Source organism: Pelophylax lessonae, assembly GCF_965119305.1.
Source record: "Pelophylax lessonae genome assembly, chromosome: 3".
In the NCBI taxonomy this organism is placed as follows: Eukaryota; Metazoa; Chordata; class Amphibia; order Anura; family Ranidae; genus Pelophylax; species Pelophylax lessonae.
Genome location: NC_138770.1, coordinates 288,860,811 through 288,888,407, shown reverse-complemented (window position 1 = coordinate 288,888,407; position 27,597 = coordinate 288,860,811). Strand labels below are relative to the sequence as shown.

Below are 27,597 nucleotides of genomic sequence, written 5' to 3'. Positions count from 1 at the left end.
TTACAAGTTAAAAATCTGTATTTTTTGCTAGAAAATAACTTAGAACCCCCACATATTTTATATATTTTTTTTAGCAGAGACCCTAGAGAATAAAATGGAGATTGTTGCAATACTTTATGTCACACCGTATTTGTGCAGCGGTCTTACAAACCCAATTTTTTGGGGGAAAAATTGGATTTTTGTCTTACCGTAAAATCCTTATCTCATGTTCATTGACGGACACAGCTCCAGAATCTTAACCATTGGGTTATGCTGCCCCCTACAGGAGTATGATACTAGGCAGGAAAAAGCTTTACCACGCCTATGGGATAGTCCCAGGAGATATACTCCCACACTCTGCTATAGGCATTAAGTTTTGTAGCAAGCAGTGTCAGAAGAAAAATAAACCAAATCAATAGAGTCTTTCTCTGAGGTCCTCCTATTGTGCCTTAGTGACCGCAGATCGGGCTCCCTCAGTTCCCGGTGGAGGCGTTCCCCCAGAGGTCTGCTGTCCACTAATGTTTATGTGCCGATATAATTGCTGACTTGTGAGTACGCTGGTTAGAGATAACCGAGGTTAGGGATGATTATATCCCTCCCTTAAGCCTCCTTGGATGTGGGGATGCCACTTTTGCACGAATGGACTCCATTCGGAACTTCTGTACCAGCACAAGGCGGTTCAAAGCCCTGAGGTTCAGGACTGGACGTACCTTGCCTTTCTTCCTGGGAACTGTAAACAGGTTTGACTAGAAACCTTGAAAACGTTCAGATCTTGTAACCAGAACAATCAACCCTTGTAGTACAAAGTCTTGCACCGCCCCAAAGAGACCCCACAAGCGGTCTGGGGACAAGTGCAGGATGGAAGAAAAGGTCCTCGCTGGAGGAGAAGACCCAAAATCGATCTTGTAGCTGGACCGAACCAGCTCATGGACCCTCATCTTGAATCAGGGAGGTCCATGGGTCCGGAAAGAAGCAAAGACGTCCCCCCCACCTCAGACACTGGTGAGGGCACCCCTTCAGGCAGAAGATGGTTTATCTGCAGGTCTGGAAGAACCCTCTCTCCTTACCAGACCGAGTCCTCTTGGAACCTCCAGAGGAGGTCCTGACGAGACTTAGATCCTTTGTCTTGAAAACCTGAGACACTAAAAGGCCGCATATTGGCAGAGAAAAAAAGGGCCCACGTCTGTGACGAGACTCCTTGCACCTGGCAGCCTGTTGAAGAAGAGTACTCTTCCCCCCTGTAAGACCCTTAATGATATCATCCATATAACACACCGAAGGACCACTGCTGTCACTGACAGCCTAGAAACCAAGGGAGCCGCATCCCGAAAGGCTTCACAGACAAATTATTTGTACATCGTCCCTTTTAAAAAAAAATATTTTTGATCACTTTTTTCCTATTACAAGGAAGGTAAACATCCCTTGTAATAGAAATAAGCAGAACAGATCCCCTTTATTCTACCCTTAAAAGCAAAAATAAATGTAATTTTTTTATTTCAGCAAGAAAAAACAATTGGGCCCTTTAAGGCCATTGGGAGGAAGCTACGTATGATGTTGCTCTGGCCCTCCAAGGCTATAGAGTCAAGTGGGGGCCATCTTGCCCTCACTCGACTTTCTGCCTGGAACATGGACGGATCGGATCGTTTTCCCTGCTACCGACGGCTCTGGTAAGCGGGTAAAACAACCGGGAAGTGCCGGGAGGGGGTCCCCTCTCCCACCACCCATAAAGTTATACCGCAGCAAATCTGATGCTGGAACCATTTTTAAGTAAAGGAGGACCGCCCACCCTGTAAGAAAATACCGGGGTTATGGCAACTATCTGCTGCCAAAACAACGGTATTTAACGTCAAAGTTCCGACGTAAAACTGTGGTGGGCAGTCCGGAAGTTCTTAAAGGAGGACTTTGCTATCTTCCACTTCAGCGAAGTAGTGTACACGTGCACCCTTGCCAGTGGTTGACATCTTCAGCTGGTCTTCTTCCAGGTTTTGATCCTTGCCCATTTTGTAGGGCTAGGCTGGGGTGATATCAATCCCACGCATGCATACAAACAGATAAGAATAGAAGAGACATAATAGGTCTCTTCTGCATTAAAAAACCCACCTGTTCACAAATCTTTATTTTGTCTATAAAGTTCCACTTTAACCAGTTCCAGCTCGGCCTATTGCCGAATAACGGCGGGACCAGCCTCTCATCGATCCGAGTGGAGATCATATGATATCCTCCCGGATCGCGGGGCCGCGCAGTGTACCAGCTCACATCCAACGTGTACAACTGTGCTGCTAGCTGCGATTGGTCAATTTGATTACATGTTACAGACAGGGCCAATCACAGCCCATCTGTACCATATGATTAGCTTTGAACAATCACAGCTAATAATAAAACAGACTTAATGAACCAGTTTCATTCAGTAAAATGCTTGTTTATAGCAATGTAATGCACTGCTTTAAACAACGAATAAAAAAAATTCTGATCACTTCCCCAGAGCAGTAGAAAGTTACTATGGTAACATTATATTGCTCTGGCCACCATGTGTTTAAAAAAAAATGGTATGGGTCACCAGTCAGAGTCCCTGATCACCGACAAACCAATTATATGATGACGCTGTACTGCACTGGTGACAGTTTGTATAAAAGAAAAAAATAAATAAATAAATAATTGTGAAAATTGTTTAATTTCTTAATTTTTCAAAAAAATTTCAACTTAAAAAAAAATGGGTGAATGGGCGGTGACTGTCGGAGGACTCAGAGAAAGGAATTTTACGGTAAGATTTTACAAAAATTCAGTTTTCTCTTACGTCCTCCGACAGTCACCGCCCATTCACACAGTCTTCACTAATGGGGACGTCCCAAAGCAGTGTAGACATGAGGGGTGGGCAACGCAACCGCCAGAAAAGCAACGCAGTACCCACATCAGAGAAAGGAAACTTACATGCACAGAAAGGAAACCTTCTGGGTAACAAAAAAGGGCTCAACATGAGCAACAACCCAGGAAAACAAATAACCCAAGGGGAAAAAACAACCCCAACAGCCAGGGACCCGTACAAAACCAGGGTTCCCTATGGCACTGCCGCACAGAGAACTTTGCGGCCAAAGGAGGCATCAGCCGATGCCAGAACATCAATTTTATAGAATTTGGAAAAGGTGTGCACCGACGACCAAGTCGCAGCCTTGCACACCTGGGCCACCGAAGCCTGATGCCGGAAAGCCCAGGACGCACTCACTGACCTGGTAGAGTGCGCCTTGACAGGGAAGGGAGGAACCCGTTCCCGCAACGAATAGGCCTGGACAACGGTCTGTCTGATCCATTTGGCAATGGCTGCCGCAGACGCGGCCGTACCCTTCCGAGGACCCTCAGGAAGTAGAAAGAGAAAATCCGACCTCCGAAAGGATTCCGTCGCCGACAGGTACACCATGATCGCCCTGACAACATCCAAAGAATGCAAGGCAACCTCCTTTGGATGCTTAGGGTTCGCACAAAGCGAAGGTAAAACAATGTCCTCATTGAGGTGGAAATCCGAAACCACCTTCAGCAGAAAGGACCGATTAGGTCGCAAGACCACCTTATCCCTATGAACCACGAGGTAAGGGGAACGGCAAGACAACGCCGCCAATTCCGACACTCTGCGAGCAGAAGTGATCGCTACCAGGAACGCAACCTTCTTATATAGCAAAGGTAATGAAATTTCCCTGATGTTTTCAAACGGGGAACGCTGCAACACGGACAGAACCAAGTTCAAGTCCCATGGAGGTAAGGGCTCCCTTCTGGGAGGAGCCAAGTGACGCACACCTTGGATAAAGGTGCGAATCAAGGAATGAGACGCCACAGGGCGCTGGAAAAGAACAGCCAGTGCAGATACCTGGCCCTTAATCATGGCCAACGCAAGGTGCTGGTTCACACCAGACTGTAGGAAAGCTAACACTCTCGCCACCGAGTATGAACGAGGAGAAAAACCCCTGGACTCACACCAGGCAAAATAAGCTTTCCATGTACGGTAATAAATCTTACTAGAAGAGGCTTTTCTAGCCTTGATCAAAGTAGGAATAACCTCTGAGGAGAGACCCCTGTCTCTCAACAGCCATGCCGCTAAAGCCTATGGATCACAGGAGTACAGTTCGTTTTGCACTCCTGTGACCCGTTTTCAGCAGAGGGCGGGCTGAAGTCTGCTCTCTGCTGACATCATAGAAGTCAGTCCAGGCACCGTGTCACAAGAACCATGGAATTGGGATCTGCCAGATCCCTGGACCAACACTCGGCTCAGCCTTTTAGTGAGTCCCTGAGAGCCTGAGCCACCCGCTCCACCGCCTCCCCAGCGCAGCGCTCCAGTGAGCGAGGAGGGGGCAGAGCAGAGAGAGCTGCTGTCAGTCACTCTGCTCACTGAGCTGTGAAAACTGAGTGATCAGCGGTGTTCGATCGTTTGTTTCTCAGTGTAGAGGTGCTGGGGGACAGATGCAGCATCTGACAGGCTGCATCCACCTAGGTAAGCATAAATAAAAAAAAATACAGAAACCCATACATCTTTTTTAAATACCAAAGAAAGCTCTTTTTGTGTGAACAAAATGATAAACATTTAGTTTGGGTACAGTGTTGCATGACTGCACAATTTTCATTCAAAGTGCAACAGCGCTGAAAGCTGAAAATTGGCCTGGGCAGGCAGGGGGGTAAAAGTGCCCGGTACTGAAGTGGTTAAGTAATAAAGAGTGCAACAATGACACTTACTTGCTGCTGGGTGTCCAGACCTCGTACCAGGGCTCCTGTTTCACAAGCACAAAAGCCATGGTTTGGAATGCCAAGCAAATAAATATTTGGGAAAGGACAGAAAATAGAAGGGGTCCAGATATTAGACCAGATGGGGGTCTTTGTGCTACCAACTCTTTCCAGGCTGGGTTTAAACTCACTGCAAATGAAACGAAAGGGTTACTAAATTTCAAATACACATTAAATGCAAGAATACATGATCAATGCTTAATTACAGAAATACAGAAATCTGATTTTAAATCATAAAATATTGTTAGCTTAACTGATGTATTACCACTAGAGCGCTTTAAACTATCTAGACAATTGCAAAATGGTGTTTTTTTTTCTGTACAGTAGTAGTTTTTTCACACTTGAATCAACACAAGTGTGAATTTTTTGGCTTGTCTGAAGCTTTAAGAAAAAGCACATGCTGCTTACTTTGAGCTATATACAAGCTCAAGGAATTAAACAGCAGACATGCTTGAGGCACGGGGAATTTTTCTACTAGTGTGTTTTATACAAACAATTCAAGAAGAAATTGGAAACAGAAGTAGTATGATCACATACAAAAATACAACTCTAGAAAAATAGAAAGAACAAGCAATATCCTCTGTCCGCCAAGCAATATACATTCTTACAAAAGCTTCTAACCCAGGGTTCCCTAATTTTTTTTTAAACAAAGGACCAATTCACTCTCCAGCACACTGGGGACTGGACTATTTAGTGGGAATAAAAAAAAGCATCAGTGGAAGTTCATCAATCAAGTAGGAGTAAAACATGCCATGGTGTCAGTGATCAGTAGGGGTGCTTTGGCATCAGTAGTCACTGGAGTAATACATTCCTCAGCGTAAGTGGATGCAATATATTCCCCAGTATTCGTACGTATTAATAAATGCCCCAGCATTACAGGGTATATTAAATGCTCCCGCATTAATGGGTGTAATAAGTGTCCTAGCATTAGAGGGTGTAACAAATGCCCCTGCAACCTTAGAAGTAAGAGAGCCCTACATCAGTGGTCAGCAAAAAAAAAAAAAAGACCTGCCATGAATAGAACTAAAAAGTTACCTCCGTGTCAGTCAAGAGATTTGTATACATAAAGGGAACCCAATGACTGCAACCTCCTGTTCAATGCCCTTAATGCATTGGGGTGTACATTTAGTAACCGGTGTTAAATGGGTGTTAAGTGGTGTTAGGCTTTATCACAGAGAATCAGGGTGGTAATTTCCTAAGACGTGTTTAGTAAACCGTGTTAACTAAGGTAGGTACCAAATATCACATCTCTTCACCTTACGGTGTTGTCTCTGTGATAACTAGTGTTAGTATAGGAATGTACCTGTTTAGTAACCCGTGTTAGCTCAGAAGAGTCCTAAAACCAGTTTAAACTTGGTGTTAAATCTCCTGAATTTAACACCTAGTCAGACCAGGTGTTAAGGCCTTTTTTTCAGTGTAGAAGAGGAATTTTACTGCTCATTGTGGTCAGAAAGTGCTTCAGGTCAACACTATTGTAGACTGCAGGGTATGTGTTCATCTAGAACCCTGTGTCTGCAGCACTCACATATCATGCATATATAAATGACAGAGCAGAGTGGACATCTATGCTGAGAAAGGAGAGCAGTATTTCGTACTGCATGGGACCACTATCTTAAGCCAGTCATACATGGACGGAAATTTGGCTGGTTCCACCAATGTATGATCAGGCTGGTTGTACAGACGTTGAATGGTAGATGGACTTCTGTACAACCAGCCTGTCGGGGTTTTCCCCGATCAATTAGTGCCGCCAGGTATAGCCTGCAGTACTGATCAGTATTCTGACAGAGGGGAAGTATCCCTGTGGTCAGAACACAATAGCTCAGTGGAAATGATTCCCCCGTCCACATAAATGGAATGTGTGAATGGGTGAATCAAGTCCTTTTTTTTGTTTAACTCGGTGGTTGAAAAAATATATTAATGTATGCCTTAACATGTCTGATGCTTGGCAGCTGACTCATAGGATTGATATGTACTTTTTCTAAGGGCCGATTCACACCATGCCAGCACATGAATCACACAGAAAAGCACTGAGAGTTCCTGTGCGATCAGAAGGCATGCAAAATGCATTCTATTTGTGATCTGCAGCGGGTGTCAATAGAAAGGTAATGACACCCCAAATGCAGGTTGAAAATGCAGTGCGTTTGCCCGCACTGGATCGCATAGTACTTTTGTACCATGCGATCTGGTTACAGTGCGGTTTAAAAAGTAGTGCATGCACTACTTTTGGTGCAGCGTAGTGCGATTTTAGTCCATTCAGGGTCGGTTCATACTATGCCTACACATGAATCGCACAGAAATGAGCTGTGCATTCCTGTGCGATTTACATGTGGTTCTGTGCATGGCAATTTCAGCCCATTCATTTTGAATGGGCTAAAATTACATCATGCTGCACCAAAAGTAGTGCATTCATTACTTTTTAAACTGCACTGTACCCAGATCTTTTGCAGTCAGTCAGTATCATGCAGTCCAGTGCGGGCAGGTGTGGGAAAATGCAATGCGTTTGCAACCTGCATTTTGGGTGTCATTAACTTTCTATTGACACCTGTCACAGATCGCAAATGGAATGCATTTTGCATGCAGTCTGAATCGCATAGGAATGCACAGTGCATTTCTGTGTGATTCATGTGCTGGCATGTGAACTGGCCCTTAGAAAAAGGTAATATCAATCCTACGTGTCAGCTGCCAAGCAGCAGAAATGAAATGCTAAGGCATACATTTCTGTGCGATTCATGTTTGGGCATCGTGTGAACCGGCCCTAAAAGAGAAAAAGAAATGTGTATGGAAATGGATGCAGTTATCTAAGGTGGGAGGGATGGCAGGGTAATATTAAAAAAATTTTTTTTAATAAAGGTGTGTATAGGTTTTAATTTGTTTTTTTTTTATTGGTTATATTTTAACCATATAACTCGGTTCTGAGGATTAACCTATGAGCCTTTAGGGTGGAGCCTTTAGGGTGGAGGATGGTAGAGGAATAGTAGTTTAAAAAAAAACTATATATGTAAATTTATACTTTATAATATTAGTCAGGGTGTGTATGTGCTTTCACATGTTTATTTTTTTTCAACAGCTCTGAGAAATAATCAATGATCCTTTACTGCGGATCATAGGTTTTCCACAAAGAAAGGCTGCTGTGCAGCTAGTTAAACCTTCCCCACATTCCTTTCAGTCTCTAACACAGTGCTAACACGCTGCTAGCTAACACCACGTATCACAGACCTGGAGTCAACACAACACCGTTTACTAAACAGCCTCAGGCCAGGAGTACAAATCAGCAGTGTTAGCGTGTGTTAAAAGAACGGTGATAATGCAAGAATTAACACCGGTTACTAAATGTACACCTAAGTTGTAGGAACCATAACAAAGCTGGGCAAAAATACTGCCCTGAAGGAGGCTACCCATCCTTACCCTCAAGCAAGTGCAAATTGAGGGATTAAATATAGATTTGCGTAAGTCTATTGGAGTCCTCAGAGCATGACGTGTCCAGCCAGGAGGAGAATCACTCTTGACTGGACCATACCTAAAGTCAGGCCTAAATATTTTAACCTCTAGGTTGGGGCTAAGGCCAACTTGTGCAAAATCAGGACCCATCCAAACCTCTCCAGAACGTGCATAGTGTGAGACACATTGGTCTCCAGCAGAGAAGTGGACTGTTCCCTCAGAGGCAGAACAGGGATATTCTGGTATTCGGAAGCCAAAACAGAGTCAGGACTTTGGTGAACACTATGGGAGTTGTGGATAGGCCAAACAGCATGGCCACAATTTTAACCCCTTCATGCCGACAGAACACATATTTGCAGCCTCACTGGACTAGGCTTTTTGCCGTGGGGCCACATTTGCAAATCTGTCTTTCTGCTGGGAGTACGCCACACAACACAGAGACCGGGGTCTTACCAAGAGCCCTGGGTCCCGTACTAATAATTTCAGGTTACCCGATTGCTGTGGTTGCCTCTGATTGGCTACCACAGTGATCAGTCACTGTGAAGCCCGCCCTTGTGTTTCTCTCAGTGAATGCAGAGGAAAAATAAAATATATCTCTCTCCTTGCAGGGAAAAAAACAAAAAAAACAAGTGTGCGTAAAAATAGCAAAAAAAAAAAAAAAAAAAAAAAAAAAAAAAGGGAAAAAAATACCTAGATCAAGGTTTGATCTAAGTCAGTGCCAGGGTTTGTGTCAAGTAGAGGTCAAAGGTCAAGGTAAAAGGGCAGGGTCAGTATATTTTGGGCAGGATTTTTTTTTCTAAAAAAATATTTTTTTTAAATTAGTATCAGTTAGTGTCAGTATGTTTTAGGTAGGGAAAAAAAGGAGCAACATGTGCACTATTATTTCTGGCTTGTACTACGGGTATAAAAACAACAACCAACATATATGTAGTATCACTGTAATCGCCAGGAGCAGAAGAATTTGTTCTTTCGTGGTAAGTTACGGTAGTAACAAGAAACAGACAGCTATTTTTTTTTTACTATTTTTGGCCCAGTTTTCCTTTGATAATTAAAAAAACAAAAACAAACAGAAGATGGTCATTACATTTTACCACCAAATAAAAGCCCAATAAGCCCTGAAAAAACAAGCTATAATCCACCTGGATGCACTAAGTAGTTCTGATTATATATGTACAGTTTTACTAACACATGTCAAAGTTGCAAACTTGTGCTTGGGCATTAATATTTGTTTTACCCTTAGGCCTGAAGGGGTTAAGTGTTCATCCCCCCACCGCAAACCGCAGAACCTTTTTTGAGGCAGAAGGATCGGAACATGGACGTAAAGATCTATGATGTCCAGACTTCAGGAAACTCCCTGCTAAAAGGTTGCCACGGATCGCACCAATTCCATTCAAACTTCTGCACTTGAAGAAACGTGTTGAGTCTCTTGAGATGATCATGAACTTGCAGAAGAGTAATATTTTCTTTGGTCTCCGTGAATGCCTACAGACACACACACCCCAAAGTGTGCAAGTGGGATGCTCTTTTATTGTGAAGAGGGCTCGATTCCCAGTAAAGCAAGAACATTTTGGCTAAGAGCTTGAGGTACCAACGAAAATGCTTTTTTGAATTAAGAGGAATGGCAGGTTTTAAAATGTAGACTTCTAGCCTTCTATTCTAAGGGTAACAAAATACCCTTACCTACAGACACCAACTGGATTGTAAGCATCCAAGTAGGACTGAACAAAAAGTTCCCTTCAAAAAAGGTGAATGTTCCACATGTTTTAAGCAGGAAATTTCCACCAACACTTTCGCCATAAAAACCTGCACAAGGGTACAGAGAAGACCCCTAGACTCGACCGTTGGATAGAGTCCTTTAAGGTTTCTGCTTGCCTTGTTATTGCCATTAGTAGAATCTCACTTTTTGTCATGCGATAAGCCTATACCTTACTGCTTTGGCACTCTCCAATAGCTGCAACAGCCAGATAGCCGTTTGTACAAGCATAAATTAATCCTAAAATAAAACCTCCAGGGCATCCCTAAATACCGGGATCTCGTCCACTGTGCACGTAATATTCTTTAAAGGGACTGCTGGATCCACTGAATACATATATGATAGTGTACTCACTTCTCCGTGGGGTATTGCAGAGCGAAATTTTATGGTGGAATGGACACCTTGGCAGCGTGAACCCAAACCATGTACAACACATCCCTTAATGAAGATGTACAGGGAAGGACTATGGATGCTGTTGCAGACACCATTATCCAAATCCTACAACCTTTGGAGTTGAGGATTCGAGAAGGGGAAACTAAAAAAATGAGTCCAACAATTTCCTTGACAAAGTATATAGTGAATAATAACAGCGCAGATCAAACCGTAAAATAAATAAATGAATCAAATAAATAATGAATCAATCAATCCGGCTGCAATTACTAGTGTGTGCGCGTCCACTCCACAAATGCAATCTGTATACCAAAAAAAGTGTAGCACCAGATAAAATAAATAATCAAGATAATAGATGTAAATCATTAAACTGAAGTACAAAATAAAACATCCCACTGTGTAAACCACTCATTGAATGTGAAAAATTAAAGTGCCAAGTGCATCTGCTAAAAAATCACTAATACATATAAACAAGGCAAATAAATCAGGATATACATATGTGAAAAAAAGTCCACAATGTGATCCAAATGTGAATAAGGAAACAAAGTGCTCTGTGCTGCTCCTTCACCTGTGATGCCAAGCCTCTCACGTCACTTTAAAACCCCTGTTCCCAGTGGGTCATAATCAGCTGTCCCTCCTGGGGATAATAGCAGTATGGTGTAATGGACTCCACAGGTATTCAGTCTACTAGCATGGATATGCCTCATACACGACCTCCGTGCTTAGCAGATCAAGATGAGCTGTTCATCCTCTAGGAATAATAGTGGTATGGCAGGTCTCGAGACATTCATGGGCTGGATCAGGTATCTGATCCCTTCAAAGATTCCTCAAATACAAAAAAAATATGATCTAGTGCTAGGAGGCATATCCATGCTATTTGACTGAATATCTGTGGAGTCCATTACACCATACTATTATCCCCAGGAGGGACAGCGGAATATGACCCACTGGGAACAGGGGTCTTAATGAGAGGTGAGAGGCTTGGCATCACGGGTGAAGGAGAAGCACAGAGCACTTTAAGTTTCCCTATTCACATTTGGATCACATTGTCTTTTTTTTTCACATATTTATATCCTGATTTATTTGCCTTGGTTTTGTGTATTTATTAGTGATTTTTTAGCAGATACACTTAGCACTTTAATTTTTCCACATTCACTGAGTGGTTTACACAGTAGGATGTTTTATATTGTACTTCAGTTTATTGATTTACATCTATTATCTTGATTTATTTTATCTGGTGCTACAATTTTTTGGTATACAATTTCCTTGACAAAACTCACAAAGAAAGGCTGAAATAAACCCTGACCCTGCACTCCTCAGTTGACTCTTTGGGATATGAATTGTAATGCATCCCCTTCTACCAGAACTTACCCATCTTAATCTACCTCATCCTCTTCTCCATTAAATAAAGAAGGGGAAAGAACGAAAAAATGCTTCCGTTTACGACCAAGGAGATCCAAATCGGCAAGTATTCTGGAAAGCTGCCGCTGAACTGATTGGTAGAAGATAAGAATTCCTCCCTGATCAAAATGAAACCAGAAGAAGGTGCCCTGGAAGTGACATGATACTGGGTGGAGAGAGTAAGAGACATATTGAATAAACTGAACCCCCAGGGATACAAAGCAGGAGGGGGTTGTATTAAGCACCCTCCTTACCTAAAAATAGGGTGTATGGGATCCCTCCTCCCCATATCCCCTTTTCTGCAGTCAGGGAGACCGTGGGTTCTTTGCCAGGAAACAATGGTGTGCTGGTTAACCACTTTACTACCAGTCACGTAACCTCTACGTCGGCTGACTTTGAGTGGTTATACCGGGATGATGCCTCTAGCTAGAGGCATCATCCCGGTACCGTTGTTTGAAGCCGACGGTCGGCTTTCCGTCGGTAACGATCGATGCGGCTCGGGAGCCGCTCGATCGTTACCCGGGGGGGCGGGAGGGGACGTCCCCCCCCTCCCGCCGCCTTCCGCGGCTTTGCTCGGGGCTACCGTCCCACCGGGAGCCCCGAGCACCCAGCCGGCACGTCCGCCGGCTGGATGGAGTCCCGATGAATGCCGGAAACGGCATCGATCGGGTCTCCGATGACGTAACCCGGAGGCGGCGTCCATGACGTCACGTCCGGGTTACTGTGCTGCAAAAGGCGGCAGATTTGAAAAACGGCTGTATGCAAAAATGCCGTTTTCGGCGTTTTGCATACAGGGAAGTGTAGTGGAGGGGTCTAGGGTCTTTTAGACCCTCGATCCCTCCATAAAGTGTACCTGTCACGACATATTGCTGTCACCAGGGATGTTTACATTGCTTGTGACAGCAATAAAAGTGATCAGATTTTTTTTTTTTTTAAAAACCTGTAATAAAGTTTAAAAAAAAAAGAAAAAATAAATAGGAAAAAAAAAAAAAAAAAAATTTAGCCGTCCCCGTCACCGTTAGCTCGCGCACAAAAAAAAACGTATACGCAAGTCGAGCCGCAAATGAAATCGCTGTTCAAACCACACATGTGAGGTATCGCCGCGATCGCCAGAGCGTGGGCAATAATTAAAAAAAAAGAGCTACACTCTAACTCTAAACTGGTAACCGTTAAATAAATTTAAAGCGTCGCAGATTGAGATCTCTATTGACCGTAGTTTGTCGCCATCCCACGGGGGGGCGCAATTTTAAACCGTAACATGTTTGGTATCTATTTACTCGGCGTGACATCATCTTTCACAATATACAAAAAAAATGGGCTAACTTTACTGTTTAGTATTTTTTAAATGCAGTGAAATGTGATTTTTCAAATTTTTTCCAAAAAAATGGCGTTTTAAAGACCGCTGCGCAAATACCGCGTGACAAAAAATTTTGCAATGACCGACATTTTATTCTCCAGAGTCTTTGCTAAAAAAATATATATAATGTTTGGGGGTTCTAAGTAGTTTTCTAGGAAAAAATACTGGTTTTAACTTGTGAACAAAAAGTGTCCGAAATAGGGCTGGGGCTAAAGTGGTTAATACAGAAGATTGCCCACTCCAAAATTACCAGTGCCCCACAGATTCCTCAAGAAAAGGTGTGCATTTGTTGGGCCTCTAATACTTGCTTTGACCAGTAGTCCCACAAGAAAGGTATGGCTATGACATGCAGTCCTATTCGCAAGGCTGCCACACAAGGGCCTTTTCAGGTATGGACTGCTGATGTTCAGGAGTCAGATCCTCAGCCATCAACCTCTTTCACCTGCCTGCAAAAGCTGGATGTAAGCTATTTCTGCCCCGCTGCAAGTGCCTTATCGCAACGGAGTGCCTGTGTAGCATCGACCATCATTTCCTAAGAGCTCGCAACCTGCCACTCTCACAGGGGACCCAAGAAAGTCACCACCAGAGCGCTCTGCCCCACTCGTGACCAGTGGCGGCTGGTGCTCAAAAATTTTTTTTTTTTTTGGGGGGGGGGGGGGGGGGGGCGCAAACAGAAAAATGTAATAGGCATTGCTTTGCGGCATAAAACGCTGTACAAAATTGTGTGACTTTGAGGTCGCAAAAGTGTGAAAGGGGCCTTCAGTAATTAAGGTATAGTGTGCCCCCTTTCAATGCAGAGAGACCAGCGTGCCCCCTTTCAATGCAGAGAGACCAGCGTGACCCCCCTTTCAATGCACAGTGACCAGCGTGCCCCCTTCAAAACAGTGACCAGCGTACATGCCCCCTTTCAATGCAGTGACCAGCGCACATGCCCCCTTTCAATGCAGTGACCAGCGCACATGCCCCCTTTCAATGCAGTGAGCAGCGCGCATGCCCCCTTTCAATGCAGTGAGCAGCGCGCATGCCCCCTTTCAATGCAGTGAGCAGCGCGCATGCCCCCTTTCAATGCAGTGACCAGCGCGCATGCCCCCTTTCAATGCAGTGACCAGCGCGCATGCCCCCTTTCAATGCAGTGACCAGCGTGCATGCCCCCTTTCAATGCAGTGAGCAGAGTACATGCCCCCTTTCAATGCAGTGACCAGCGTACATGCCCCCTTTCAATGCAGTGAGCAGAGTACATGCCCCCTTTCAATGCAGTGACCAGCGTACATGCCCCCTTTCAATGCAGTGACCAGCGTACATGCCCCCTTTCAATGCAGTGACCAGCATACATGCCCCCTTTCAATGCAGTGACCAGCGTGCATGTCCCCTTTCAATGCAGTGAGCAGAGTACATGCCCCCTTTCAATGCAGTGACCAGAGTACATGCCCCCTTTCAATGCAGTGAGCAGAGTACATGCCCCCTTTCAATGCAGTGACCAGCGTACATGCCCCCTTTCAATGCAGTGACCAGCGTACATGCCCCCTTTCAATGCAGTGACCAGCGTACATGCCCCCTTTCAATGCAGTGACCAGCATACATGCCCCCTTTCAATGCAGTGACCAGCATACATGCCCCCTTTCAATGCAGTGACCAGCGTACATGCCCCTTTCAATGCAGTGACCAGCGTACATGCCCCCTTCAATGCAGTGACCAGCGTACATGCCCCCTTCAATGCAGTGACCAGCGTACATGCCCCCTTCAATGCAGTGACCAGCGTACATGCCCCCTTTCAATGCAGTGACCAGCGTACATGCCCATTTCAATGCAGAGACCAGCGTACATGCCCCCTTCAATGCAGAGACCAGCGTACATGCCCCCTTTCAATGCAGGGACCAGCGTACATGCCCCCGCCCCCTTTCAATGTAGTGACCAGAGTACATGCCCCCTTCAATGCAGTGTGCCCCCCCCCCCCCCGAGACCAGTGCACTTATCTGGAGCCAAACCTGGAGCAGCCATGGCGGCGCCTTCTCCTCAGTGTCCAGGCGGCGGCTCCTCTTCAATCCCCCGGCGTCTCCATGAGTCCTCCTGCTCCCGCCTCCTCCTCGGCCAATGGCATGGGGTTTGCCTTGCCGGATGCATGGATAGGGGGGGGCGGCGCCCCTGCGCCCCCAACGCAACGGCCGCCATTGCTCGTGACATCACTAGCTGCACTGCGCATACAACCATCAAAGAGAATGCAAGAGGTAGAAAACTATCTCTGCCTCCTGCATTTGGTGCCTTGAGCCTCCGTGGCTGGCCATCAGCTCGGCTTTGCATAAAACGTAAAGTACAGCAAGAAAAGTAAAAACAAACAGCTGCAAAGCAGTTGGGTGTCACCAGCAAGACTACCACAGGGCACTTACCAAGTACAGCCACAGAATCTGCTAGGGGGTCAAATCTTCACCCATCACAGGGGCTTTGCCATAAGGGACCTTCAGGAACTATAGTTCCAAGCTGGGGATCACTGCCCTGGACCTATATAGCACACCCTACCAGTTCAACAAGCAATATACTATTGCACAGGATTCCATAATGGCAACATTACAGGCCATCCCCGCATTGTCCTTTGCAGGGTCTTGATACCAATCCGTTGAGAGATGAGTAGCCACAGGAATGAATCTAGAGAATACAAGTCTCCTGATCCTGGGTCTATTGAGAATCTAGCTATTTTTGTGCACAGAGCTGCATTGCTGTGATCATCACATTTAGCCACTAGCAAAAATCTGAAGCCTTGCCTAGAGGGAGGGAGGCTTATGCCTGGGAGGGGACTTTGACGTACGATGTGTAGCAGGGTGCTGGTAAAACAGCTCCAAATGGCTGGGGAAGTGGTTGATGGGATCTATGTTCCTCCACGGTTTCTTAGATTTTTCAAGACATTATGGTAAAGAGTGCTAGTCTTTACCCTTTATTAATAAGGTCTGTTCCGGGGCTGGTTTTACTGGGAATCTGATAGTGCTCTGGGTGGGACAGATTCCCAATTCCGTGGACCACAGTTTGTTGGTCTCTGGCTAGGCCTTGATTAAGGCAGCTGGACCTGTATCTCAGAGAGAGTGTGGATGTCTCCATTACAGGAAGCAAATGGGAGCATGGCTGCTTGTCTCTGAAACCTGGGATATTATCGTTTGTTCCAGAAAGGACACTTACCTGAACAAGGATTTTAAAAGGACTACAAACACAGTAAGGCTCAGTTGAGCGGAAGTTTATTTAGTTTGTTTGGCCAGAAGCCAGTTTCTTTTGTTATGAACTTTTGAGAGTGCATTAAACCTGTCATTCTCTAAAGAAACTGTGAGCGTGTCCCTGCCTTGAGTCTGATCCCCTACAATTGGTGGCTTGGAGCGGGCACAAGACCTAGAGACTGTACCTCTTGCAAGTGACATTTTGTTATAAAGGTGAAATATATATAGCCAGCACTCTTTAAAGGGACAGTATACTGGTGCCAGTAAAAATGGAGGAACTATTGAAACAGTTGGTGCAAGCACGCACTGAGCAACAGGAAACAAATCATTTGTTTGCTGCAGCTTCCCAGGTGGCCATGCAAGAACAAAAAGAGTTCAATAAGCTCATACAGAGACAGTTACAGTCCCTGGCTGACAAGGCTCTACAAGTGGACAATGTTGCAGATATACGCAAGCGAGTGCAGGCGGCACTACAGAAAATGACAGCCGAGGACGACGTGGAGGCTTTCCTCACGGTATTTGAGAGGGTGGCAGAGCGAGAAGGGCTTTCCCAGGACCTGTGGGCTGAGGTCCTTGCCCCTTTTCTGACTGGAGATCCCCAAAAGGCCTATTTTGATCTGAGTGCTGCTGAAGCCCGCAAATACAAGAGCCTTAAGATTTTGGCCCGCCTTGGGGTTACAATGACCTTGAGGGTCCAGCGTGTCCATGCGTGGCAGTACAAGGTGGACCAACCTGCAAGGTCCCAGATGTATGACCTCATTCATCTCACACGGATGTGGTTACAACCAGAGGTCGCCACTCCAGCTCAGATCGTGGAGAGAGTGGCAGTGGATCGCTTTGCGAGAGCCCTTCCCATCCCTATACAGCAGTTTGCCGGGCAAGCAGATCCTAAAGATGCCCATGAGTTGGTGGCCCTCGTGGAGCGGTACTTATGTACTGAGGACTTTCTTCAGGGGGTAGCACCCAAAGAGTCCTTCTCCCAGAGACAAAAGCCCACCAACATGGGAAAAAACTAAAGTGGGGGAAAAGGGAGGTAAGTACAGACACTGATGCGCAAGGCATGAGGAGGTCAAATCGCCAGAGGGAGACCCGACAGGACCGGGGACCTGTAGTGTGCTGGCAGTGCCAAGAACCAGGACACCTGGTCGCCAGTTGTCCCCTAACCCAGGAACCTATGGATTGCAGCGTGACCCAGAAACGCTCATTTGTTGCTACACCCTGGGACACATCACAACAGCCAGGTGGCTCTGAGAAACAAATTTGTGATATTAAAGTGGATGGTTGCCAGATGACTGCCTTGCTGGACTCCGGCAGTCTCGTCACTCTAGTGCACGCCAGTCTAGTGAACCCCCACAAGTTGCAGCGTCAGCTAATAGGGGTGGTCTGTATCCATGGAGACACCAAGTGCTACCCCATAGCCATTGTGTCAATTGTGTCTTCTGGTGGCACCAGGGACCATGAAGTAGGAGTGGTCCCAAATCTAATGTATAATGCTGTCCTTGGGAGAGACTTCCCTCTTTTCTGGGATTTATGGGAAAATGCCAAAGAAGCAAGGCCCCCAGCTGGATCTGACCCATGCTGCCCCGAACTGCTGGAGGAGCAGAATGAAGAGATGGAGTCTCCAAATTTTCCCCTGGAGGTCCTCGCAGGTGACACAGAGAACCCCCCGCCAGAGATAGACCTACCGGACCTCCCCACCACTCAGGAAAAGTTTGGCACGGCCCAGCTGAGGGATCCCACTTTAGCCAGGGGCAGGGAACAGGTAACAGTGGTAAATGGGGTTCCCCAAGAGCCGGGGGAGGAGGCTATATTCCCACATTTCTCTATGGAAAATTACCTGTTATACAGAGTGGATGAGATACGGGGAGAGAGACGAACAGTTGCTAGTACCTCAGTCCCATAGACGCATGGTACTAGATTTAGCACATTCTCTTGTTCTCGGGGGGCATCTGGGTGTGGATAAAACTAGAGAGCGAGTAATGCAACGGTTTTATTGGCCAGGCTTACACAAAGATGTCAGATTGTATTGTGAGTCATGCCCAGTTTGTCAACTCACTGCTCCGGTCTCACATTTCCGGAGTCCACTGGTACCCTTACCCATCATTAAGGTGCCCTTTGACAGGATTGCCATGGATATCGTAGGTCCCTTGGTTAAGTCCGCTAGGGGGCACCAGTATATCTTGGACTATGCCACCCGATACCCAGAGGCGATCCCGTTGAGGAACCCCACGGCTAAGAGTATTGCTAAAGAACTTTCGCTTATATTTTCACGTGTGGGTATTCCCCGGGGGCTGTTGACTGACCAAGGCACTCCCTTCAGGTCGAAGGTTACCAAAGAGTTGTGCAAATTGTTTAAAATTAATCACTTACACACTTCTGTGTACCACCCGCAAACGGATGGTGTGGTGGAAAAGTTTAACAAAACCTTGAAAGGAATGTTAAAACGAGTGGTAGCAGCAGATGGTAGGGACTGGGACTGCCTCTTGCCCTACCTCATGTTTGCTGTACGGGAAGTACCGCAAGCCTCCACTGGTTTTTCTCCATTTGAGTTGCTATATGGCCTACATCCAAGGGGCCTATTAGATATAGCAAAAGAGACCTGGGAACAAGAGGCAACCCCACTCAAAAGCGTGGTGGAGCATATTGCTCAAATGCAAGACCGGATTGAAAAAGTCATGCACATTGTTAAACTCCACTTGCAACAAGCTCAGCAGGCTCAGGCTAGAGTCTATAACCGTTCAGCCAAGATCCGAACCTTTAACCCCGGTGACAGAGTTCTTGTGCTGGTACCTACAGTGGAGAGTAAATTTCTGGCAAAATGGCAAGGGCCCTACGAGGTTGTAGAACAGGTGGGCGAAGTTAACTATAGAGTACACCAGCCAGGCAAAAGGAAACCCTACCAAATATATCATGTCAATCTATTGAAGCCCTGGAAGGACAGAGAGTCCCTTATGGTCCAAGTGCCCTCGACCATGTCTACCACAGGTCCTCCTATGCCTGGGGTAGAGATCGCTGAGGCACTATCAGTAAGCCAAAAACAAGAGACCAAGGAATTTCTGCAAAGAAATAAGGAGTTCTTTTCTGATCTTCCAGGGATAGCTTCAATGTACAAGCATGATATTGTGACAGAGCCTGGGGTGAAAGTTAATGTAAAACCCGATCGGATCCCGGAAGCCCGGCGCCAAGTAGTCTCGGAGGAAATAAAGACGATGTTGGAGCTGGAAGTGATAGAGGAATACCATAGTGAGTGGTGTAGTCCAATCATCCTGATTCCCAAGCCGGATGGAAGCATCCGATTTTGTAACGATTTTCGAAAGTTAAATGAGGTATCAAAATTTGATGCCTATCCCATGCCCAGAGTAGATGAGCTAATTGAGCGTCTAGGACATGCCCGATATATCACCACCCTGGATCTTACGAAGGGGTATTGGCAAATACCTCTTACAGATCGTGCCAAGGAGAAGACCGCTTTTTCTACTCCTGAGGGGCACTGGCAGTACAGGAGGATGCCATTTGGCCTACATGGGGCACCGGCCACTTTTCAGCAGATGATGGATCATGTCCTTAAACCCCACCGAGCCTATGCATCTGCCTATTTAGATGACGTGATAAATTTTAGTGCAGACTGGGAGAGCCACTTACCTAAATTGCAGGCTGTTATTAATGCCCTCCGTGGTGAGGGTTTGACGGCTAATCCAAAAAAATGTGCTGTGGGATTAGAGGAGACCCGATATTTGGGGTACATTATTGGCCGGGGGATGGTAAAACCCCAGGTCACAAAGATACATGCCATCCAAAGTTGGCCAAGACCCCTCAATAAAAAACAGGTGAGGGCCTTTTTGGGGCTAATAGGCTATTACAGAAGGTTTATCCCCAATTTTGCGACATTGGCGGCTCCCCTTACAGATCTTACCAAGGGGGGTAAGTCCTCAGCAGTAACTTGGACCCCAGAAGCCGAGAAAGTTTCCTGGACTTAAATACAGCCATCTGTAATAGCCCTGTCCTAATTTCCCCGGGAATTTATAGTGCAGACTGATGCGTCAGAAGTGGGATTAGGTGCAGTACTGTCCCAAGTGGTGAATGGGGACGAACACCCCATAGCATTCTTAAGTAGGAAATTGACCCCCGCAGAAAAAAGATATGCTATTGTAGAACGGGAATGTCTTGCAATCAAATGGGCTCTGGAGAGTTTAAAATACTACCTGTTAGTGCGACAGTTTAGGCTCTTAACAGACCATGCCCCTCTCAAGTGGATGGCCCAAAATAAAGAGAAAAATGCAAGAGTTACCAGATGGTTCTTGGCTCTACAGATTTTCAAATTTGTGGTAGAACATAGACCAGGTAGCCAACAAGCTAATGCTGATGCCCTCTCCAGAGTATACAGTTTGTTTGCCCAAGGTGCTCAACCCCCTGAGTTTGAGCAGAGGGGGGGGGGATATGTAGCAGGGTGCTGGTAAAACAGCTCCAAATGGCTGGGGAAGTGGTTGATGGGATCTATGTTCCTCCACAGTTTCTTAGATTTTTCAATCTAAGGTAAAATCAGCAAAGACATTATGGTAAAGAGTGCTAGTCTTTACCCTTTATTAGTAAGGTCTGTTCCAGGGCTGGTATTACTGGGAATCTGATAGTGCTCTGGGTGGGACAGATTCCCAATTACGTGGACCACAGTTTGTTGGTCTCTGGCTAGGCCTTGATTAAGGCAGCTGGACCTGTATCTCAGAGAGAGTGTGGATGTCTCCATTACAGGAAGCAAATGGGAGCATGGCTGCTTGTCTCTGAAACCTGGGATATTATCGTTTGTTCCAGAAAGGACACTTACCTGAACTAGGATTTTAAAAGGACTACAAACACAGTAAGGCTCAGTTGAGCGGAAGTTTATTTAGTTTGTTTGGCCAGGAGCCAGTTTCTTTTGTTATGAACTTTTGAGAGTGCATTAAACCTGTCATTTTCTAAAGAAACTGTGAGCGTGTCCCTGCCTTGAGTCTGATCCCCTACAGATGATAGAAACTGGAGTTTAGCATGAGTTGTAAAGAGACAGGTTAGCGCTAAAGGTGCATGATGTGACAAGAGAAAGGACAGTTGAGGCTTCTAGCTTCTAAAAATTCAGCAAAAATTAAATAATGTAAACAGTCAAGTCAGTTGGTAGATAACAGATACATCACTGTCCTCAATAGATACAAAAATGATCTGGCAATAAATATTGTGGCTCAAACTTCAGAAGGAAATGGGGATTATATCATAATTTACAACACCAATGTCCAAAATATAATATTTAATATTTCTAAAGCATACATAGAAAAGCAAAAAACGGTTAATTCCTAGGGGGAGTAAAGCTTCCCCTAGGGATAGCCAAGCGGTTATTTAGGCAGAAACTGGACTAATTAGGTTGAATACAAAACATGTATTTAATGAAGAACCATAAATGAAAGAGTACAAATAATCATTGATTCCACACCAGGCACCAAAAAACCCCCATCCCTAAAAAACCCACTTCTAAAACCAATAATCCTTACTAAAGGCACATCTGGACTGGAAAACTCTGTGCTGCTTCAATCCGTGCGGACCTCCGCTCAGAATATTGAAATGAATGGAATTATTCCTGTAGATCATCAAATCAGCAGCTCACATAGGCCCCGGGGCTTCCATACACTTGGACCACTGGCAATCTGTGTGTAATCACATTCTGACTATAATTAAGGTAATAGTCTAAAATAGCCCTATTGAAATGGTCATGAAAATGTGAATGCACGTTAACCATAATTAGATAAGTCTAGCATACAAAGTAATATGAGTGGATTATAGGTCCTGTCCATTTTCTTACTGTCAACGAAACCAAGCTGTGGGAAACGCTTCCTGGAAAAAGAGCCATCAACCCCAATATTGGTTGGATTGTTCACAGGATCGAGGCAGTCCTTTCACTGTCTCTAATAGGCTGCTTGACTTCCAACCGATCTGCTAATGGGCCTTTTTATTTTGATAACACCCAACTCCTATCTTAGCAGCAGGATCCCATATAATATTCTTGTCTGTCGTAAACAGAATTACATCACTCCCAGGTCTTTCCAAGCAGAAGTGAAGGAATGACATGAAATATGTGGACAATAGTGGACAATAGGAACACTTACTTGTAAATGCCACAACCAATATAATGGCCAAGTCAATGAAGAGAAATTGAAAGTCACCTAAATTGCTAAGGATCTAGACAAACAAGTAGAAGAAAAAATACATAAATTTACATTTGAAAAACTGCAGCCACTTCATGCTAAAACAAACAGTCTGTTTAAAATCTATGTGAAGATGGTACAGCGCCACTAAATGGAACAACTAACTAAAGAAAAAAGAGGTGAACCAAAGTCCATAAGTCCATGTAGAGGAAAGATTCAAATGCTGAAAAAGTGGCCACAAATCCCAACAATAATCTTGAAATGGAGTTTCTGGCAGAGATCACACAAACAATAAAGGGTGTACCCTTACCGGACAGTTGGACCCCCTGTTACGGAAGGTCAAACAGGCGTGCGAAGTCAGTCACCAGAGACAAGTAAACGTCCAAATTCCTCTCCGAACAGCCACAGAACATCCGGGTAGGACCATGGAACCGGCAGACCTCAATGGACCCCAGGTGTACATAAGGGATGACCTCCAATAATACAAATGGGGGCGCACATGGTCAAGTACGTACGGATTTTATTAATAAAAGAAAGGTAAAAAACTCACATGTAACTGCTTGATACAGGCATGTTAATCGATTGATTGGCCGCGGCTTGAACAGCGTGACTGCATGGGGGCTAGCGTGCCTGACGCGTTTCGTCCTGCGAAGGCGTTTTCACGTTGAGACCAAAAGGGGTGTAACACTTCAGGTCAAAAATCCACCTGGTCTCAAGCCTTGAGATCTCCCTCCTCACATTGCTCCCCCTCCAATGTCGGGTAAATTTGTCAATGGCTATAATCCGAGTCCCAGCAGCTTTTTTATGGTGACATTCCAGGTAATGTCTCGAGACGGAATGTTTGGGGAAACCCCGACGGATGTTACCCAGATGTTCATTCACCCTAGTTTTCATGGCAAGGGTGGTCCTGCCCACGTACTGGTACCCGCACGGGCATTCCAACATATAGACTACGTTCTCTGTTGTACATGTAATGAACGTGTCAATAGGGTAACTCTTCTGTGTGGCTTTGGAACGAAATGATAGAACCTTTCGTTCCTTAATGGCATTGGCTTTACAAACCACACATCGCCTACAGGGGAAGAACCCTTTAATTTCAGGAAAAAGGTGAGTGGTCCTGGCAGGAGGGTCCACGATATTTGGTGCCACCCTAAGTCTCAAAGGCGGAGCGCCCTTAAAAACCACTGTGGGCCGTTCTCCAACCACAGGAGCCAGAACCCTGTTCAGAGGGACAGATTACAATTTGATGGGTCTTTTCTGGCTGGCCTTGGGCGGTCGGGGGACCTCCATCTTCTATTGGTGATTGTCTTCTCTGTTTTTTCCGACCTTCCTACGCCAGGCTTCTACTAGTTCAGCTTCGCCTCACAGCGACGCTGATCGGCAAACCGGAAGTGCGTCGTCACGCGCGCCGCGACCGACACTGCGTCATCACGCACCGGAAGTGCGTCACCGCACACCGGAAGCGGAAGTGCGTCATCACGCACCCGGAAGTGGTTGTATGGCCGCATTCCAAACGATCTGGGGTGCCATATATAAGCGTGCTGCATGAGGGGGGCTTTTGCCTTTGAAAAGGCCTTCGCAGGACGAAACGCGTCACTCACGCTAGCCCCCATGCAGTCACGCTGTTCAAGCCGCGGCCAATCAATCGATTAACATGCCTGTATCAAGCAGTTACATGTGAGTTTTTTACCTTTCTTTTATTAATAAAATCCGTACGTACTTCACCATGTGCGCCCCCATTTGTATTATTGGAGGTCATCCCTTATGTACACCTGGGGTCCATTGAGGTCTGCCGGTTCACCTCTTTTTTCTTTAGTTAGTTGTTCCATTTAGTGGCGCTGTACCATCTTCACATAATTTTTTGGTTTGATATACTTTGTACAAGCAACCTTTTTAGCATACTGTTCTTTGTGCGCAGCTTTCTTCCTATCATTGTTTAAAATCTATGCATGTACAGTACCTAAAAAAAGTATTCATACCCCTAGAAATTTTCCACATTTTGTCATGTTACAACCAAAAGCTAATATTTATTTTATTAGGATTTTGTGTGACCGATAGATCAACACAAAGTGGAACATAATTGTGAAGTGGAAGGAAAAATAGAGTTTTTGTAAGAATTTACCGTAAAACTCATTTCTCTGAGAGTCGCAGCCCCTTCGGTATACCTTCACAAGTGGGTAATGGCGCCCTCTGCAGGCGTAAGCTAGGCAGTGAAAGGTTAACAAAGAAAAAAACTTTACACTGGAGACACCCCTCCAGGGGGCCGTCCCTCAGCCATTATCCTGATACAGTTAGCATTGTTCTCCAGTTTCGTAGCAAGCAGTACCGGAAGGCAGCAACCCCAAAGAAAACACCAGAGGGGCGGGGGTTGCAACTGTCAGAGGACTCAGAGAAAAGAGTTTTACGGTAAGTTCTTACAAAAACTCTATTACGTCCTTTGACAGTCACAGCCCGTTCGCTATACCTTCACGAGTGGGCGTCTCAAAGCAGTGCAGGTGTGAGGGGTGGGAAGACGCAACCTACAGAAAAGGCAACGTATCAACCAGGCCAGAGAAAAAAAACGAGCCAACAGGGCAACAGAAGCTCCACAGAGCTATCCCAGAACAAAAAACACCCCAGAAAAGAGACGCAACACGTTTCTTCATACAACCGTCACACTCAAAACCTTGTGGCCAAAGGAAGCATCCAAGGATGCCATCACATCAAGTTTGTAAAATTTCGTGAAAGTGTGCATAGACGACCAGGTCGCCGCTTTGCACGCCTGAGCCACAGAAGCCTGATGGCGAAACACCCAAGAGGCACTGACAGCTCTAGTAGAATGCGCCCTTACAGGGAAAGGAGGAACCTGACCCTTGATTGAATAGGCCTGAACAATCGTCTGTCTGATCCATTTAGAAATTTTTGCCGCGGACGCAGCCGAACCCTTCCGAGGTCCCTCAGGAAAGAAACAGGGAATCCGACTTCCTAAAAGACTCGTGGCAGACAGGTAAACCCTGACCGCCCAGACCACATCCAAGGAATGTAAGGCAAATTCCTTGGGATGCTTGGGTTTCGCACAAAGCAAAGGTAAGACAATATCTTCAGTGAGGTGGAAAGCAGAGACCACCTTGGGAAGAAAAGACTGGGTTGCAAGACCACTTTGTCCCTATGAACAACCAGATAAGGCGAGCGGCAAGACAGCGCTGCCAATTCAGATATTCTGCGAGCAGAGGTGACAGCCACCAAAAAAGCAACTTTCTGGGACAACACAGGCAGAGGTATTTCTCTGATGTTCTCAAAGGGAGGCCATTGCAAAACAGACAAAACCAAATTCAGGTCCCATGGAGGCAAAGGAGCTTTCCTCGGTGGAGCCAGATGACGCACCCCTTGAATAAAGGTGCGAATCAAGGAATTAGTCACCAAGGAACGCTGGAAGAAAATAGCTAAGGCTGACAACTGACCTTTTATGGTGGCCAGCACCAAACGCTGATCCACACCTTCCTGTAGGAAGGCCAAAATCCTCGACACCAAGAAGGAGCGAGGATGAAACCCTAGCGATTCACACCAGGCAATATACGCCTTTCAGGTACGATGGTAAATCTTCCTGGAGGTAGCTGTCCGAGCCTTCAGTAAGTTAGGAATGACAGCATTTCGAGACACCCTTGTCTCTCAAATCTTGGCTTTCAACTGCCACACTGTTAAAGCCAGAGACTGTCAAGCAGGATGGAAGAACGGCCCTTGAGTCAGTAGATCTTCTTCTCAGCGGAAGCCGCCAGGGAGGCTCGATGACCATCTGCACAATGTCTGCATACCAAGACCGACGGGGCCAGTCTGGGGCCACCAGAATCACCTGCACCCATTCTGACGCCAACCTGCGGAGGAACCTGGATAACAGTTGAATCGGAGGGAAGGCATAAAGCAGCAGATACTGGTGCCAGGGCACCACCAACGTGTCCGTGACGTCCGCCAGAGGATCGTGGGTTCTGGCCACCAACCTTCCCACCTTTTTGTTGAGACGGGACGCAAACAGATCCATGTCCGGAGTCCCCCACCGGGCACAAAGGAGGCGAAACACCTCCGGATGCAGGGACCATTCCCCCTGGTCCAGGGACTGGCGATTCAGATAGTCCGCCTGCCAGTTTTCAGTTTTCCATACCCAGAATGTGAACAGCCACAATCTTGCGTCTTGGCCCAAAACAGGATCTCTGCCACTGCCTTGGCCGCCCGGGCACTCTTGGTGCCCCCTTGGTGATTGATGTAAGCCACCGCGCCATGGCCTTGTCCGTCTGAACATGAACCGGGCGACCCTGTAGCTGAGTCGTCCAATGGAACAAGCAGAGCTTGATTGCTCGGAGCTCCAAGACGTTCATCGGCAAGGAGGATTCCTCCGCCGACCACGTCCCCTGGGCACAAAGTGGATTTATTCAACCTAGAAACAGTGTGGTCCAACTTTGGTGACACCGTCCAACGATTGTCTACAGGATCCGCAAAGGGAAAGCGGTATTTAAACTGCTTAGGCACCGCCAGCATATGCTTGATGGCCATTGGTCGTTCAGTTTCGTGAAACTCCTCGGGGCAGGGAAAAACCTGACCCGACTTCTGGGCTTTGCGGGACCCAAAGGAAACCCGCTTACCTGACTGGGTGGGCTCATCATCAATATTTAAAGTCTCCCTGACGGAGCTTATGAGTGCATCCACTATAGGGCATTCCCGCGCCGCAGTGGAAGAGGACTCCTCCTCCTCCCCATCCGAACGTGAGGACTGGGACCCCTCAGGGGGAACGTTGACCTAATTACATCAGGCTCTGAGTCAGAAGACTGAGAGGGCATCGGCCGTTTTTGAGTAGTGCGTTCAGACATCAGCAGATCCACCTTGGACGCCAAAGTCGGAAGTGCAGCAGATAAGGAGGCCATGGAAGAGGATTTAGGGGTTCCTGAAGCACCAACCAGGTCTGCGGGGAATTTGTTATCCTGGGACTCCATTTTGCAATTATTAAAATATTTTGGGGGCACTGGCTCTTTAAAAAATGGATTTTTGTAAGAACTTACCGTAAAATCCTTTTCTCTTAAGCTCATTGACAGACGTAGTCTTCTTGATTCTCAAGAGCTGGGTTATGTTGTCTCCGCAGGAGTAGGACTAGGCAGAATGACAAAACGTTCTGGCTCCACCCTAGGG

The 27,597-nt window shown here is 46.1% G+C and overlaps 1 protein-coding gene across 2 annotated transcripts in view; it reads right to left on the bottom strand.

Annotated features, from left to right (window-relative positions):
- Positions 1-27,597, bottom strand: part of ATP13A3 (ATPase 13A3) — a 449,747-nt gene that overhangs the window by 15,688 nt on the left and 406,462 nt on the right. For both annotated transcript variants that reach the window (XM_082249624.1, XM_082249623.1), the window contains exons 27-28: positions 22,405-22,477; positions 4,696-4,873 (exon numbers count right to left, since the gene is read on the bottom strand). In XM_082249624.1, coding sequence (XP_082105750.1) covers positions 4,696-4,873; positions 22,405-22,477 — 251 coding nt within the window. The remainder of the gene's footprint in view (positions 1-4,695; positions 4,874-22,404; positions 22,478-27,597) is intronic.